This window comes from Aspergillus affinis (genome assembly GCF_023601865.1).
Source record: "Aspergillus affinis strain CMG 70 chromosome Unknown NODE_127_length_104248_cov_91_105759, whole genome shotgun sequence".
Classification (NCBI taxonomy): Eukaryota; Fungi; Ascomycota; class Eurotiomycetes; order Eurotiales; family Aspergillaceae; genus Aspergillus; species Aspergillus affinis.
In genome coordinates, this window is record NW_026515908.1 from 17,322 (window position 1) to 34,668 (window position 17,347).

General features: G+C 48.6%; 4 protein-coding genes across 4 annotated transcripts; 3 read left to right on the forward strand and 1 right to left on the reverse strand.

Moving 5' to 3' along the window:
• Window positions 1–9,762: 9,762 nt before the first annotated feature.
• Window positions 9,763–11,345, forward strand: KD926_001336 (Zn(II)2Cys6 transcription factor; the record flags this gene model as incomplete). The annotated part of the gene is made up of 2 exons (XM_053105033.1): window positions 9,763–9,824; window positions 9,875–11,345. The coding sequence occupies 2 exons, from the start codon at window positions 9,763–9,765 to the stop codon at window positions 11,343–11,345; spliced, it is 1,533 nt and encodes a 510-aa protein (XP_052951739.1).
• A 1,276-nt stretch (window positions 11,346–12,621) lies between these two features.
• Window positions 12,622–13,672, forward strand: KD926_001337 (RTA1 domain-containing protein; the record flags this gene model as incomplete). The annotated part of the gene is made up of 2 exons (XM_053105034.1): window positions 12,622–12,911; window positions 12,970–13,672. 2 exons carry the CDS (start codon window positions 12,622–12,624, stop codon window positions 13,670–13,672), a joined length of 993 nt encoding a protein of 330 aa, XP_052951740.1.
• A 185-nt stretch (window positions 13,673–13,857) lies between these two features.
• KD926_001338 (uncharacterized protein) lies at window positions 13,858–15,015 on the forward strand (the record flags this gene model as incomplete). Its single annotated transcript, XM_053105035.1, has 2 exons — window positions 13,858–14,181; window positions 14,389–15,015. 2 exons carry the CDS (start codon window positions 13,858–13,860, stop codon window positions 15,013–15,015), a joined length of 951 nt encoding a protein of 316 aa, XP_052951741.1.
• An 858-nt stretch (window positions 15,016–15,873) lies between these two features.
• Window positions 15,874–16,812, reverse strand: KD926_001339 (bZIP transcription factor; the record flags this gene model as incomplete). The annotated part of the gene is made up of 3 exons (XM_053105036.1): window positions 15,874–16,338; window positions 16,401–16,727; window positions 16,786–16,812. 3 exons carry the CDS (start codon window positions 16,810–16,812, stop codon window positions 15,874–15,876), a joined length of 819 nt encoding a protein of 272 aa, XP_052951742.1.
• Between the last annotated feature and the right edge of the window lie 535 nt (window positions 16,813–17,347).

Genomic DNA, 17,347 nt, shown 5'->3' on the forward strand with positions numbered 1-17,347 from the left:
GTCATCCCACCCCTTACATGAACAGGACGTGGCGCGGAGATAGCAGCCCGATCCTTCCTAGAGCGGGTACGGCGGAACCGAGGAGAAGGGCAAGAGCAGGTCAGCACGAGTCCCAACGTGCCACCTGCGTATCGCGTTGCGCATGAGGTCAATCTCCAATGTGTCGGCGAAACGGGTAATCCCCGGGGCTATCACGATCCTTTGCTCCCATGCGGTCCGGAGTACATCGTGTCCGGCAGAAAGTACTCCAAATGAGCGTCGAGCAAGTCTCCAACTCTCGACCTTGGGGAATTGAGTTATAGCCAAATTGCAAATAGAATTTAACCCTCCGAAGCTTCCACCGTTGGGCTCGCTGCACGATTGAATCGTCCCTGGGTTCCCCGGACTCGACCGACTTCCACCGTGACTCGTGCTGGATTTAGGATTATGGATGTCTTCTCTGAATCTCTCCATCATGAATTGCTATTACCAGATGAAATCACCTTATTTAGCGGGACTCGAGATAAGAGAACAACGATTGAGTAATAGGATTATATTTATAATTTTAACCACACACCGGGCGGTCCTTCCCTGCAGTAGGTCACTCGCCTGAGGATCTTGGCATTACCTAAAAGTCCCTCTTCGAGGGGGTGATTGGATGACCGACCAGGACCGAGACCCGCCGAGTGAACCCGCCGCAGTCAAGCCCAAAGCCTAAAGCGGGATCGTCCTCCGCCCAAGACTCAGAGGGTTCGTCGGTCGCAGTCCGGTGAAACCGGAGCATTGTTCTCCAGCTTCCTCTGTCCTCTTTTTCTCCGTCATACCTCCGGAGCCCTCGGTCGGGCCCAGATGCCAGTCTGTTGCTTTTTCTCTGTAGCCGCATTCTTAAATGCGATCCGGACCATCGATGCTCGGGCGGAGTTGAGAGGACCTGACAAGTCCTGTGGCCGCACCTGGACATACTCAGTAGTAAATACTACCTCACCATCGGTATACCACGGATCGCCATCCCGGGGAATGCAGCATGGGAGTCCAAATCCGGAGATGAAGTCTAGACTGGATCCGAGTCTAGAGTGTCTCGCCCACCCGCGTACGGTGTATGCATCTCCAAGACTGTCATTTCCCACTTGAGGCCGGTTGATTATCTGTTAGGTAATAGCATCTCCATGGCCCGTCATCGTGACTTCTTCCTCCTCGGGTCTTCGGGGTGGCAGAATCCCATCGATCACCGTCCGCACCCCCGGTCGGTGAGGTATTTCACGTTCGGCGGCACGAATACGACGTCAGCGCGGAGATGATGGGCTGACTCGACATTGTCCACGGAACGCATCGCATTTTCCCTTCTGGGCCGATCATCCAAACCACTCCCCTTCTGTTTGGAGCACGAGTATGGGGATTTCTGGGGAAGGCCCGTTTACTCCGGAGTCTGACCTGCCCGAGTGGGTCCCGTCGTCGTCTGGGGGCCTTGCCTGAGTTTCTATGAATAATAGGCCATTTTAGGCCCGAGGAGCGTTGGAGAGGCCTGATGCTCCTCCGTCGTGCGGCCGCGTTGGACGCGCCAATTTGTGGAGGGATTTTATGGGGTTGTGCCTCTTGGACCAGTCAGTCGTCCCGGTGGCCCTGTCGATGGGTCGTGGATGCATCACATACCCGAATATTTCGGTTATTAGTGATGCAGTGATCGTGCTGGCGGCATGATGCTGCGTCGCCGAGTGTGCTTGTGCCTTTCAGCTTTCAACCCCTGTTTCGCAGGGCAGAGGTCTTGCAGCGTGGCTGTTATTTCCGAGTATAGCCGACTTCGTGTCTGATCCTCGTCCTGCGATTCCCAACCGATCGGTTTGTTGAAATTACGCCGACTTCCGCATTCACCACTGATCACAAAGGGGGGTTTTCCTTTTGTTTCGGTGGGATTTGAATCACTGGAATCAGCCTCCAATCTGGCCAGATTCGGCTGAGCCCGGGTACAAGTACCCGGCGTTGCATCCTGGACAAGGGGTAGTAAGAGACGGCTCTACATGGCGGAATGGGCTCATCCTGTCTTGATACTACGCCTCTCGGTGATAACGCAAGTTCATCCTCCATGCGACCGAGAGTATTATGTTGAGGGGATGCCTGTCACGCCATCTTTGCATACGTTACATCATTCGATATCCGGGCCCAATTCTACTGATGTTTTGTCGGAGCATGTTGGCATATTCAACAAAAATCCACGCCTATGCTGTGGGGCTGCGAGAATGTTGAGCTGAGCGGAGGATTCAATAATTGGGGCTGGCTTGAGTGACTAACAAAGTAAATTTCGTATCTAGCAGTAGCTTGGGAACTCCCTACCGAGGAAACGTTTTGATGCCGGGTGCGTTAATCCGGATTCACTCCCTGCCATCCTACAGAACTGTTTAGCAAGAGTGACAGTCTCCTTGAAAATTATCTAGGGAGTGAAGACCTTAGTTGATTGCTCTACGTAGAAATTCACCTATATATCTCTTGAAACAATTTCACTGATTCACTATCTCAGATATATATCCCGCGCTCACGAGTCACCGGACCAATCTCTTCTTCCTCATCCATCTCCAATCATCATGTTCTCCCGCATCGTCTGCAGATTCAACCCTTGCAATACGTCTTGCCCAATACCACAACATTTTGTCATATGCTGAGGCCATGAAACAACCGCCGTAAACAGAAATGGTACAAGAGCAGCAGACGTCTAAACATTGCTCGATTCAAATGAGCTAGGCCAGACTCATGGCCTACGTTTCTCCCAATCCTGCTGAAGATAGTGACATTAAGGACATACAATTATGGGATGAACGTCTCTCTGTCTAACGAGAATCTCCCAGTCAAACAACTTCAAAAGACACATACACTTTCCGTTAGTGACTGCTACCTACCACGGCTGCTCGAGTTGACAAATCCAGAGCCAAAGCACCCGTGGGACTTCAGAGCGGATCATGGCGTGACTAGGAAGGCTTCAATGGCCGAAGTTTGTCAATTTTCTGCTTGGAGAACATAAACTCAATTTCGCGCACCGAGATCAATCCCAGATACTACCGGTCTAGCTCAGTTTTGCGGGCGAGGTCTGGCATCACAGCCAAAACGCCAATGGTGCAAACCACGCAGACGTGCTCGCGCATGGCCAAGAGATACCGTACCGTTCCTGTCCATAGCCTCTTCAACGAACACGTCTAGGTAGGGGATGGAACGGGCATGTAGGGCAGATTCGCGAACAACATCGGCCAGGCCGTGTCCGATGCTTGTCGGGCCTTCGGGCTTGACATAGTGTTCGGCGACTACCGGGCAACATCAGATCGGTCGATCGGGGTTCCCATTCCGAAATCAGTGTGCATGACAACCACGGGAGACCTGAAAATGGCGGGGGAGATCAAGACCCATTGGCCCCGGGTTCCTTGATAACCCATCCTCCGGCGAAAGCGGATGGAGTGAGAGCGAAATCTACGGATATGACAGCGACGCATTTCCTATATGGATCAAATGACAAATATAAACACCAATACTGTCCTTGGATCTACAATTTCAAGGCATTCCTGTAAAATCGGGCGCTTTCATCGCCAGAAATCTGGTAAACGACACGCCTGTTGAACGAACAAGTGCTAGAATTTGGTTGGTCAACGGAAAAATGTTAGCGACGACTGTGAAGATCAATGGCTAAATCGCATATGTTGTCGGAATTCAAGAAACCAACAAAGCAGTCCAGGCACCGCCATTGATATTGCATGGTTGATTTTTTTCCAAGATGAGTTTTCATCTACAGTCCACAACATAGACCTACGAAGCCAAAACCTCACGACAGCCTCCTCGATCGTTGAATAAAGAAACGGAAGACGAGTCGCTCTGTCGAAGATGATCAGAAAGTTGAAGAAGAGAATCCCGAAGAGCAACTTCGTGCGATGGAGTGCAGCAAAGTTATATTTCGAACCACCGCTAGAATAGCTCCGCAAGGCACTGTGGTGATCATTTCCAGACTTTCTGCCATGCCGATGTCATGACTGTATAAAAAGTTCCTTTGCCATATCTGGAGCTCACATGCTCGGACTTTCGCAAAGCCCCTTCATCGTTTCCATCTAGCTTGTAGATGCCTACTTTTAGCAACCAAGACCCGGAGCCGGCCCGACAAGACTGGTTCAGAAGAGTCAACGATGAATCCCAACATCTAGCACGGGCTCTCGCAGAGGTGGCTCAGGTGCCGAACCCATAACACAGAGCGCAAATCCTCTTCGTTGCTTTAGCAGAACGCCATGCCCGACTCGGTCGGCTTATCGACGACGAACTCTTCGAATGGAGGGTCATCCACCTGTCGGAGGAGGGAGAGATATTGTTTACTCGCTCAAGCCCAAGGGAAAGAGCTGGCGACAGAGCTGGTCCCACAACTATGACGGCGACGCCACATCTTGCAAGGCGCTGGGAGCATTTCAATACAACATTGAAGGAAAGTGTGATTCCAAGACTGAATACCATTTCGATTTTGACGCGAACAGTGTGCGAAAGAGGACACCTGAAAACAAAGGTCGCTTGTTTATTCCCGTGGTCCGCTTTTGCTATCTACCTACTTTGCGGGAGCAAGCAGCACGTTTCTTCGTGGAGGAGAATGTAGACGGTTGAAGTTTCTTGACTCAAATGAGGTTTCTCTTCGCACTATCACTGCCAATGTCCATGACTCCTGAATAATCCCCCTTCGGGCGGTGCGTCCTCCTAGAAGGGTCAGAAGGAAAAACATACGCCTTGATTCTTGTGAAATTGAGAGACGCAGTCAGGGTGATGTCGACCTCAAGTCTGGCTTTTTTGAGGCCCATGAGTAAGACCCTATCTCCAAAAAACGGAAGAGAAGAGCCGACGGAAAGGTAATTCTAATGCATAACCTTCGTTCTACACAGTGCTAATACGGATTTAGACACTGTACCCAGTTCCCATAAGCCATGAAAAAACAATCGATTACCCTCAACTTGGAGGACGTCCTATGAAAGAAAACTGGCCTGATCCCGTGTGAAACTGTCTGCGACGTTTCCCGTCGCCAATTACGCAATCGAGCCTCAGTCTAGAAACCCGGGAGGGTATACAGACTTCACAGTCTGCGAATGGGCTATTGGCCCAGGCGGGCCAGATTGTTCGTTCCCTTTTTTTGTCGTACAGAACGGCAGGGCCATGCATGAAGCTTTGGATTCGCCTCTGCGAGTTGAGGATGACCGGACTTACTCCTGTGAGCGCTGAGTTGCCTACCAAGCTTAATTTCGACATTACTCTCACATCGCTCTATCTGGACCAAGCGACAGAAACCAGATGCGGCCGACAAGTTCCGCAAAACTAAACCAGATGAAGCCGAAATCATGTAGGTTTCGACCAGACACTAAATCGCCACAGAGCTGTTCTCAGAACGCCTCTTATTTGGAGGCCCCTCTCACTTTACTGTCTCTGGCTCTGATACGAGAGCCTTGCGCGTCCTTATGGTCATGGGGGAATGTAAGTGGCCGTTAAACAGCTCACTTGAAGGCTCATGTGCTGTAATGTCATTTGTATAAACTGGAATATGTAATGCGTGTGGACATCTAACGAGTGACCACTATGAATCTGGTAAGTTGCTTTTACCGTCAACGTTGGCTGCGTCTCACGTTGAGCCCCGTTGTGCCAGAGAAGCCTGCTGTCTTGTCAACTACACAAAACTCGGAGAAAAAAGATCTGGCGACAAAGCAACGAAAGCATATGTGTGAGTAGTGGTACATTTTGATATGTTCTAGAATGAATCTTATGTCTATAGATGCTTCCGTGCCCACCGCAGATCGCAGAAATCTGGTCGAAGAGGATTTAGCGCGTCTGGATTGGTACCGTCTTGCTAGGATAAGGGGTACTTCTACCTCAGGCAAAACCGTTCTGATGAGACTTATAGTCAATAATTTACTTGGCGACCCAAATGCTACCAGCTCGATCTATGTTCTGTCCGGTTGAGAAGAGGACCTTGTACGAAAGAGGTAATGGTTACAATACTTAAGAAAGCAGACGGGTGTCAGGGATGATACATCAATCGACGAGAATGCTTATCTATCCCTAGATGAAGCACAAGAAACATACTAGGGTGGTGTACTGTGGGCTGAGTTTTTCAAACCCATTGGGCAAACGTCAAAGTGTCGGGTCATAATTTTCATCTCGCACGGCTCTCCAAGGGAGGGATTCAACTGCAGCTCCACCTGCAGCCCCGTCACGCCGCAAATCCAATTAATCCCAACCGACAGCCGGGCAGAAGTGATAGTAACAATCAATGGCCATACGTGTCATAGTATCGAGGAGGCAATCGCATTGATAGCAGCACTTCCTGTGATTGACCAGTACCAAGTTCAGGTACAGCTGATGCACACGCTACTCGAAAAGAAAGAGCGACATGAACGAAATATCGCCTCACTTTACATATACGCGGTGACCTCAAGAATATATGTCCAACACATCAACAGAGCCGCTTTCAACCAACAGTGGGAGGAAGCACGGAAGGTGAAGCGGACTGTGGAGGAAAGAAACGCAGATATCTCGTACTGATCCTTCAATACGATCAGGCCTTCCGCGAATTCGAGGAGACCTTTAACGCGGAATGGGCCGCCTGGGCCCCAGTGTGACGCGTTTGGGAATGGGACGTTTTCGCAGAGCTGTGCTTTTCTTCGACTCCCTGCGTTGGCTCGATGGGACCACCCGTGCCACCGTCGAAAACGCGGTAATGGCGAATGCGATCTGTCCGATCAAGCTAGAAAACTGGAAGCGGCGCCCATAATTTCGCCGACTATCAAGGAGAAAGAAACTGACGAGGGTGACGATGGTGACGCCGACAACGCCAACGCCGAAAACCACACTGAGGATATAAAGTTTGAACAGGACGAGGAATGGCAACAGATATATTGGTGGGACTGCCGTTGTCTTCTCTTCTTTTCTTTTGTTTGACGCGATTTTCATTTGTCTCCGGTTGAGACCATGTGGATCGGGGCCCAAAAGCGAAAGGATGGTAGCAACAGAAGAGCAATAGCATGCCTCAATTTGGCGGAGAGTTTTGAGAAGGGATAAACATATAACAGACGACCAGATTGTGCATGGATTTTACTTTCGTTCCAAATTCACGAAGGCATCCTACAATGCGTTCACATGTGGCGGCCTACGCATGCAATTGGCCAAGAAAATACTCGGACTTCTGGATAAAAACCAACAAGAAGGCCAACATCCTGATGCATGCAGGCAATAGCCGCCTAACATGGCTGCGAGACAGATTGGTTTGGAATTCGAATGAAAATGAGTCTTTGCTTCCAAAGAACCCACTGATCATACCCTCGGCTGGCACTACTCAGATCAATCGAAAGGCACTAGGCATGCTCGTGTCTGTGACATATTGAGGAAATTTGTCGACAATCTCACACAGTATCTCATACGCGGTTACGTCAAAACACAATCAAAGAATAATCATAGAAAGCATGGACAACATCACAGCGTCAAAAAGGTCTTTGAGAACGTTTGGAGCGAATCATTCATTACCCACTTTAGTCCAACCGTTATAATATCGTGAATTACAAGCCTCATCAAGGCTTTCTACGGAATCTTTCTCCTTCAGTCAAATTAGCTCAGCATGGCCTTTCATACGAGCTGCCTAGCGCCACGCTATTATCAATTCATTTCGCCATCGCTCACACTTTTCATACGACCGCAAAGGCCGATGCGGCTGACCAGACTTTAGACAACGAAGAAAAAATCGCAGTCCTCTCTCGTGCTTTTAAGAAATTTTCAATCGCCCCTTTTCCGGATCCACCCACAAAACTAGAAACATATAAAGGCATATAAAGGTCGCCCTCCAGTTGACCACAAGTCCGAAAATATTCCGATATAAAACAGCTGAATCCCAGGTATATAGTAAAATAGTTGCCCGGCAGAACCGGGCGATGAAGCCACACCAACAACAAATCAACACCGACTGTCACCATCGCCATTACCTATTTTTTAGAATCCGCCCGTCACCGTTGCGTGTAGACCTCGGGATCGCCTTCTTGAGTAGGTAGTTATGTGAGGCCTTTGTAGGACGGCGAATTTCAGTCTTGGTTCTTGATGTATGATAAAGTTTATCTATTGAAACGCAAAGTCTAATTCAGCTGCAGTGTCAGAGACATGACGCAAAGGTCCTTTATCGCATGACTTCCTTCGTGGGCTTGTATGCCCGTTACATGACCATTTTATGACTCTTTTATGGCATCTACCCGACATCCGAAATTCTTTCTCCTCGCCCATAACTAACCCCAGGCTACGATTTTCAGTACGATCATCAAAATGATGGGCTCTACAATGCGCTTCAGCGCTTCATTATCCCTAAATATCCCGACTTTCCCGCCCACGTAACGGAACATCTCACGACAGCCGAGGACCATCTTCATCTCATTTATGATGGCCCAAGTGAGGAGTGGGTGAAGCGCGCTTGGGACTCTGTTGAAGAGAAATACGAGTGTAGACATGTCAGGTCGGCTCCGTTATTTCTCCAAATCAATGACAGGCACTGACAGCTTGGTTCAGGAAAACCTATAGCGCAGTTACAGGTACTTTCAATGATGGAGAGTGGCTCCCCTGACAGTCTACCAGAATTGCAGAACGACGTACCGTTGCTTCTTCTCGGCAGTAGTGGCCACACGAGAGTTGCCTTCCTGCTTGTTTGGCGAGTTCATGATAACAACTACCACGTGAGTGGATTTGTCGAAATTTACATGTTGGATACCGATGGAAAGACCACAAGACAGGAACCAACCCAAGTAGGTGTTGTGGTTGGATACCTTATGACTGCAATATTATTGTTCTATAAGTTGTTTTCCCCACCCCCTCAAACAGCCAAAATCAAGTCATCCCAGTCACCAAGAGTCAGCTGTTCCTGGATGATCAAGACCAAGATGTCATCCTCGGATATCCAATTGACGAATTGAGACATTCTGCGACTCGAGCCTTGTCTCATATGAGACTTGCTCCAGCATAGGCCATGAAATGTCTAGAATGCAATTTGCAGAAATTAATAGGCTGCAAAGAATTCAATACACAATCGAGCTTAGCGAGGACCAACAGGTGTTTATGGGACTAAGAAGTCAACTTGTAGACCCCACAGTATATTGGGATTACGATGGTTAACTAAATACAAAGGTCTTTGTCAGCGACGTCCCAGAGACAAACATGAGGAAAGAACTGGACAGAAGGAGTGAAAACCTTTTACAAAATCTTTATTTTTCTAGAACTTTGGTCTAAACTAGGCTTCCCTATTGTATGAAGTTCAAGAATAGAATATTTTCAATAACGCTAACTCCGATCCGACACGCTAAGTTAACTCCGGTCCGATGGAAATAAGACCCTCAGGCCGGCTCGGAAAACGACCGAAACCCGCAGCCAGCAACTGAACTAAACTCAACTTTACGTCGGGGACTGTCGATCCCTTGTTTATCAAGTGGTGACGAGGGCACGGGGAATGGATCCAGCCTTGCGACCACGTGTTGGGATTTCGAAACGCGACACGAAACAAGTCTCAAGGCTGCCTATTCCCTGGCGAAATGAATCTCTCTGCGGAAGCTCCAATCTTTGATCTTTGACCCTTGGTGGCTGTCCTCTTGGCTTGGCGGGCAGCCTTGGTGGAGGCTGTGTTGCTTACCCATGAATTATTGCCTAATTAATGTTGAAACCTAAAAACAGAGCTGAGGCTCTTGGGGGCCAAGAAGATATTCTTGATTATGTCGCCGCCTCTGTCCCACAGTTTGGACAATCGACGATAACAAACAACTCAACATGGCGAGGATATGGAAACGAGCGAGCAAGCCGAAGTCTAGGACGGGGTGTGCTACGTGCAAGTATGTTTCTGAGGCGGGTTGCAAGCAGAAACTCGTACTGACGAGGCTAGGATCCGACATGTCAAATGCGACGAGGAAAAGCCAGCATGCGCGCAGTGTCGAAAAACGGGGAGAAAATGCGATGGATATGACAAACAACCACCAAAAAAACCAGACAATCGCGTCGTAGCGCGACCGGCTCCCAAAATCCCTTCGTCGAGTCATGTCGTCCTGCTGCCAGGAACGCGGGAGGAGCAGAAATACGTGCATTTCTTCTGCACGCAAACCACGCGTGTCATGTCAGGCGTGTTTCAAACTGAGCTGTGGGATAAGATAATTCCGCAGATTAGTCAATCCATTCCGGTCGTGAGGCACGCTGTAGTAGCAGTGAGTGCAGCGCATGAGAGATTTCTATGTCGGGACTCCGACTCAGTAATTGCGAACAATGATTTTGCACTGAGACAGTACAACAAAGCGATCAAACATCTGATTGACTATTTGTCTTCGCCGAATCAGACGATGAACCTAACACTTATCACGTGTTACCTTTTCATGTGTCTGGAGATGTTGAAAGGGGAGAATGCACAAGCGTTAAATCACCTTGAGTCGGGAATAAAAATCCTGCATGGCCGAGACACTGAGAGTCAGTCCTCGACAGTGATGACCGACATCGACCGGGAACTATCGCATCTGAGCTTGCGGTTGAACATTCAACTGTCTCTTCACGGGCGACAGATGATGGTATTCGATTTGGACGGGCCAGGATCAGACCATCCAACTGCTGAGGAGGTTGTGTTGACGGACATACCCGAAGCCAGACATGCGTTGGACCGCCTCATGAACAAAGGGTTAGTTTTCGTTCGCGAAGCAACGGACAAGAAGGCTGTGGCCAGAGACTCGTACTTCCCACGACAACAACAACTGAGTCAAGAGCTTCGAGCATGGAAGCTTGCTTTCGAAAAGCTCACAGCAACTGATAGGGGGCAGCAGAACCACGTTGACCCTCGAGCACCGCTCCTTTTATGGGTCCAATTTCGTGTATCGCTAATATGGGTGGAGACATGTCTAGCGATGGACGAGGTGATCTATGATGAATATAACGAGACATTCGAAGCCGTTGTTAGCGGGGCAGAGGAACTCGTCGAAATCAATAATGGTGTTGGCTCAGTGGAGGACCATTTGAATTCACAATTCACGCTCGAAGCTGGACTCATTCCGATGTTATACTGGTGTGCGGTGAAGTGTCGGGACCCGTTGATCCGACGGAGAGCCTTGAACGTCATAGCTAGCAGTCCGCAGCAAGAAGGATTGTGGAGAAGAAGAAGATTCATAGAGGTGGCGCAGATGGTGATAGACGTAGAAGAGAAAGATATGCAGTCATTACCAATCGAGCAAAGAGTGCCAGCCGATGAGCAACGGGTGTACGAGACGATAGGGGAGGATGTGAAGGATACAAGCCCCTGCCAGATTACTACCCTAATGAAACCAAACGGTTGGGACAAGGACTGGGCGTGCGAAACCAAGTTGGTGTACTGGATATGAGTTAGCAGGTGGCCTGGGAAGACAGTGATGTTAAACTTTATTCAATATCTGTTAGAAAATCATATTATAATACTGACTTATTAAGGATGAACAATTCCGACAACGACTGGGCGGGTGAAACGAAGTATACTAGACCAAAGTGAATCGTGGATCTAGAATGAATAGGACGTTGGATCTAGCGGGCTTCCTGCGAGAAGGGCATGTTAAAAATATCTAAATAAAGCTAAAACGTTGCGACAAGAATTGGGCGGCCTAGAAGAAATTACATATTAAAGTTGGCCATTTATTATGCATTGACAGCCTACGTCAGATTACTATCTTAATAAAGCTAAAAAGTTGCGATGAGGACTGGGCGTCCGACCTGAGTGGGTAAGGCTGGGCCCAAGTTAGCAGGGGGCCTAGAAGGAACAGGGCGTTAAGCTCGGCCTTGGATTGTCCGCTCCCTAGTGCGGCCGCAAGGTTCACCGAATTGGGAAAACGCATGGATTCCGAGTGGAAGCTGCCAAGAATCGACTCTGTTCAGACCAGGGATTATACGAAGGAGTGGACAACACAGCAGTGGTCGATGCATGTTTTAGGCGGGCCAGACTGCTCCTGTTACAGCTAGAATTGAATGCGACTTGTGATGTTCATCGTTCATGACCTCCAAAGCCGACCGAGAATGAACATCGCAGAATCTCGAAAATATTCGTTCATCCATGCCATGTGCTTAGAACATTTCTCCGTACTCCGACGGAGCATAGATTAGGCACCAACATTTGCGGGCGGCGAGGCTGTCCAAAGGAAATTATATGCCTGACGATCATTACTGTTTCGGGGAATTTCTTTACGAACTGACCAATCACGGCTGCGGCAATCAGCCCTAAATATAGAGGTTTATCGCAATTCGGGGGCGGACTGACTTGGGCTGATCCTGCCCCAGCGTGCACATACACCGGAGTAAGGTCATGGCCTTGGCATCCAATCTGAGCCTCGTCTAAGCTTATCTGGTGAAATGGGGTCAGATAGTTTGAAACTGAAAAAAAAAAAGACGAAGATGGCTGTGTCGTGTTCGATCAATGGCGTATGTGGTCCCTGACTGGTCCCTTCGTGAAGGAAGCACTTCCCCCAGGCTCGAGCTAAATTTTACTCAAAATGAATTTATAGTTAGGCAGACAAGGAAGATGATGTTGCAAAACTATAAAGCCTGTGCCAAATTCCAGGGGTCAGGTTTGATCAACACCAAGCAAAACAACTGCGCTTTTCTCATTCATACAGTTTCTCTCTAACCGCAAAGATGGGCACTCCCACAACAAACATGACCCTGATCCAGGATCCAGAGCTTTGTACTCTGGACACATGTCCCCTGGACCTAGCCATGATCGAATATCTCCCCAATCTTGCGGGTAACATCTTCTTTGCTGCAGTCTTCGGACTTATTATCGTCTTCCAACTTTTCTTCGGCATTAAACACAAGACATGGAGTTACATGATAGCCATGGTCTGTGGCTTAGCACTAGAAATTATTGGATACGTTGCTCGCATTCAGATGCACAGTAACCCTTTCAAATTCGACCCCTTCCTCATGTATGTATCCTTTCTCTCTCTACCTCGCCCATCCACAACTATACTAATAGAAGACAAGGTACCTCGTCTGCTTAACCATTGGACCCGCTTTCCTCTCTGCGGCTATCTACCTCTGTCTCTCCCGCATCGTGATCGCATACGGCGAAAAGATCCCCTTCTTCCGCGCCCGCACCTACACCATTCTTTTCATCACGTGCGACCTGATAGCCCTAGTCCTGCAAGCCGCTGGCGGAGCCATCGCCTCCATTGCAGACGACAAAGATACCACGAAGATCGGCACGAACATCATGGTTGCTGGTGTCTCGTGGCAGGTATTCAGTCTCCTTCTCTTCGTGGCACTCTGCACCGACTTCGCGCTTCGGGTCCGCCGTGCCCCTGCGAACTTATCCAACCCCATATTTGAGGGCCTGCGACAGACAAAGGCTTTCAAAGGTTTCCTGTTGGGATTGGGTACCGCGACGTTGACCATCATTATTCGGTCGGCTTTCCGATGCGCGGAGCTCAGCGAGGGGTTTGATGGGAAGTTGGCGAATGATGAGATCACTTTCATGGTGCTGGAGGGAGCCATGATTGCCGCGGCAGTTATTGCTCTGACAGCGTTCCATCCCGGCTGGGTGTGGAAGGGACAATGGGGAGATGCGGTTTGGAGTGTGCGATCGAAAAATGGGGAAGAGGCGAATTATAAGGGGCTTATGATTGAGGGTAGTGACGAGAGTTATCGGATGGAGTCGAGAGAGAGGATCAATACCTCTTATGCTTGACTTGAAGTTGATCGGAGGCATGATGTGTTATTTCTTATTGAGTCATTCACACTTATCATTCAAGTTTATCATTTCGTGATACTCGGTGTTTCATGTGTCAAGCCATTTACAGCCCTGTGCAAGGATTATCTGCAAGATGATGCTCCCTGGGTAGGGTTTCTTATTTCTTTTCCGGCTACACACCGATGGTGTTATCGGTGAATTCACAACGGGACATTGACAAACACTTTGAAGGTACTAATATTTATTGGACAGCAGTGGAGAAACAGCAACTAGCGTGGGCCCATCTGGCTCGTCGTGGCAAGAAGATCCGGCTTCAGATATCGATCAACTATATAGAGGATAGCGGGCCTCCTTCTAGAACCGAGAAGAGAGGAAAGTCATCGGTGACAACACGAATGATTGCTGACCGAGATGCTCAGATTGACGCAGAGCAGATCTCTGGTCATCATTCCGTCTGGCGCGATGTGTATCGTGTCATGCGATGCCCCGGGCCTCCATGTCGCCACGTAGGACAATATTGCTGGCAAGATCCAGAGGGGAAAAGGCATCATAGATTGGAAACACACCATCTGAAGGCCCTCGTGAAATATGTAGAGCAAGGTAGAGTCTGTGACGGTCTACAAAGGAGCTTAGTAAAAGACAAGTTTGTTTATGACTCGTAGTCAAGGAATTTTCCTATGGAGAGGAAAGGCTATCTAGGAGCGAGGATCTAGGGCCTCTATGTACTGCCTGAGGCTCTGCCTCAGGCAGGAATGCATCCAGGAAGGTTTCTCCATACCGAGAAGTTCCTTAGCTCAGGAAGTGACAATCCGGAAAGTTCCCTGATTTCAGGAGGTAACAGAGTCCTCGAGACGCACAATTATGTTCCTGACAGTGTTCGCGAGCAGCTATATGACGAAGAGAACCAGCAAGTGGACAAAAAAAAGAAAGCTGTGGATTATTCTACAATGGGTTCAATGTGTCCTCCAATCAATATCAATGTCCTCCCAGCCGGAGCATTTCAACAACCGATGCATACTCCTGCTAATGATACCATGCCCACTACGCCCGGCTGTACTGAATCAATTATGATCGACGGCCTGCTAGATGTTGCCGTGGAGGAATATACCGAATGGCAGCAATCACGGGTGAGCAACGAGACTTTCCGGGAGAATATCACCAAAGCACACGATGTGACCATCGAAAATTGTCTCGACCTCATGCAGATCTATGAGGGTCAAGACCCGGGTTTCTTTGTCAAGCACGGCGTGAAAGTAGGTGCCGCCCGGCGATTTGTGCGTGATATCGGCCTTTGGGTGAAACGACGCAAAGAAATGGCTTGCAACCAAATACTCATTTAGTCCAGATATTTTATGTACTGTGATTAGAAACGGCCTACACTGGCATTTATTTCTTGGCATGAGTTTCATTAGTACAGTAATTGGCACAAGATAGTATTTCCAAAAAAAGGTATCACTACCTATGCTCTTTCACTGTCACTGATAGCCTAATGTCAAGATAACGCTAAACCATGTTGGGGGAATAATAGGAATATTAATTTCCCAACTGAGGGCTGGTTGTGATAGTGAACATAGGCACCTAGTGACGGAGAAAATGCAAAGATACTACTCGTTACAGGTATGGACTGTATTGTTGCAATTTACTACTTAACTGGGCAATCGAATCAGCCAATTTCAAGTCGTACAGGCACTTTTACTGCTTAGGAAATACTCAACTAGTACTAAGGATGGACAATCATAAGGAAGGTTTTGACAAGAGCAAGGGGAGAACAGTAAAGATAGAAAGTGAATGCTAACTAACCAAATCGTCACGCTAGCTAGGTAAAGCGCAGACGCAGCTATCACCCTAGGGATTTGTTTCTTACATCAGTGTAAATTGAGATGTCTATGGTCGTCATCACTTCTCATTGAACTTCAGGTACCAAAGATGTATACTTCGCAATTGAGTCGCGACACGATTCAAGAACGTCAATATATTGCAGCCAAAAGGCATCGAAATAAATTCTGCGTTAAGATCGGCTAGGGAGAAAAAGAGAGTGAAGGGGTGATATATGATATGCCCCACGATAATGAGCGACTTTTCTGATCACCCCGATTCAGCCATGTTTGTTCCCATCGTTAAACCTTCATACTAAGTATTTATTAAAAATCAGTCCCACACTCTTGTTTTGAGACTCACAGCTCTACTGAGGCCGGCCGTCATGGCCTCTCTGAAAGAACGGTAAGCAACAGATGGTAGTCAACGCGGCATCCCTCCCCCTGCACAAGGCTAGTTTTGTACCCATTTCGGAGTTTAAGGTGAAGGCTCATCAAATCCGGCTTTTTTCGGACGTAGCTGATCAAGAGCTCGCAAGCCTCCGCACAAGAGATGGTGGGTTGGAAGGCGAGATCCGAGTGGTAAGATTTGCAGTCCATCGTGGGACTTTCCAAAGCTGACAGCTCGAACTGCGAGCCCGAATAACTGTAAGGCTCTGTCTCCACTGGCGGGTAGTGTAGCAATTCCAGATCTTCCGTCATATTCATAGATGACTGTGGCATATATGGAAATACTTCATCAGAAAGGGAGCCCTCGGGGAGGCAAGTCTCCGACAAACTAAAACCCCCTCCGCGCAGATAGTCATTATCTCTCATTATGGACGTGGGGGCTGGTAGTTCGGTGGTTGCCTATACGCGCTGTTAGGGGACATGGCCATCGTCACATTTCGCGTGTACAGAATTGAACTAACGCTCGGCATGAAACCGAGGGTGGTGCTGTCGCCGGAAGACAGAAGCGAACCAGTGTTATATGATCCAATTCCCGCTCCATAGGCCTCGTGGAATGGTTGGAGAGGCGAACCGGACGCCAAATTTACCAGAGACGTTAAGGACTCAACAAAGTACTTTAGGAGCTGAGTTTCGACCGAGAGGAGATCTATCTTTTTCTGCATAACATCAAATCGAGGCTTTTGCGAAGTCTCGTAATATTGGACTTTCTGTTCTAATACGCGAATATACTCCTTTTGGCGCGCACGACAATTCCGCTGGTTGTTGCGCACTCTGGTAAGATCATCAGCCTAGAAGGTGGCGGTCAGAGTTCCCAAGCCAGTAATTCAGTCTGTGCAGAGTATTCACCTTAGTTTTGACTTTCAAACGGGCCATTTTGAGACGGAAAGCGAGACTTTAAGGGAGAGTGCAGTCATCGAAAAAGTTTTGCCGGGGAGGATCATTTCAGAGTCTCTTTGCGCGTGACGGGGTAGAGGGTGGAAGAACGAGTTGATGTCAGCACAAAGCTGCGCTAATCCAGTCTGATTCTTGACTCCACTTTTTGCGAGATGGAGACGCTCTAATTTGTAACTGGTGACATACCACTTAACGTAATCAACCTCCGCGTGGACCACCCCATCAACAAAAGCGTTCCAACGCGTATTCTCCATCTTCGACTATCCACTATGGTGCCAGGACCTACCCAATCAAACTGAAGTTCAATCGAGCAGGAAGGTCGAATCCTACTTGCTATTAGAGAGATCAAAAATGGCACCATCAAGGCGATACGAACGGCTGCGACGCGTTACCAGATGCCCCGTTCAACTCTCACGCGTCGCCTCCACAACTTTTAATCTCGTGCTGATGACGCCCCAGTGGTCATGAGCTGACTAGTTTGAAGAAGATGCAGTAGTACAGTGGATTCTCTCTC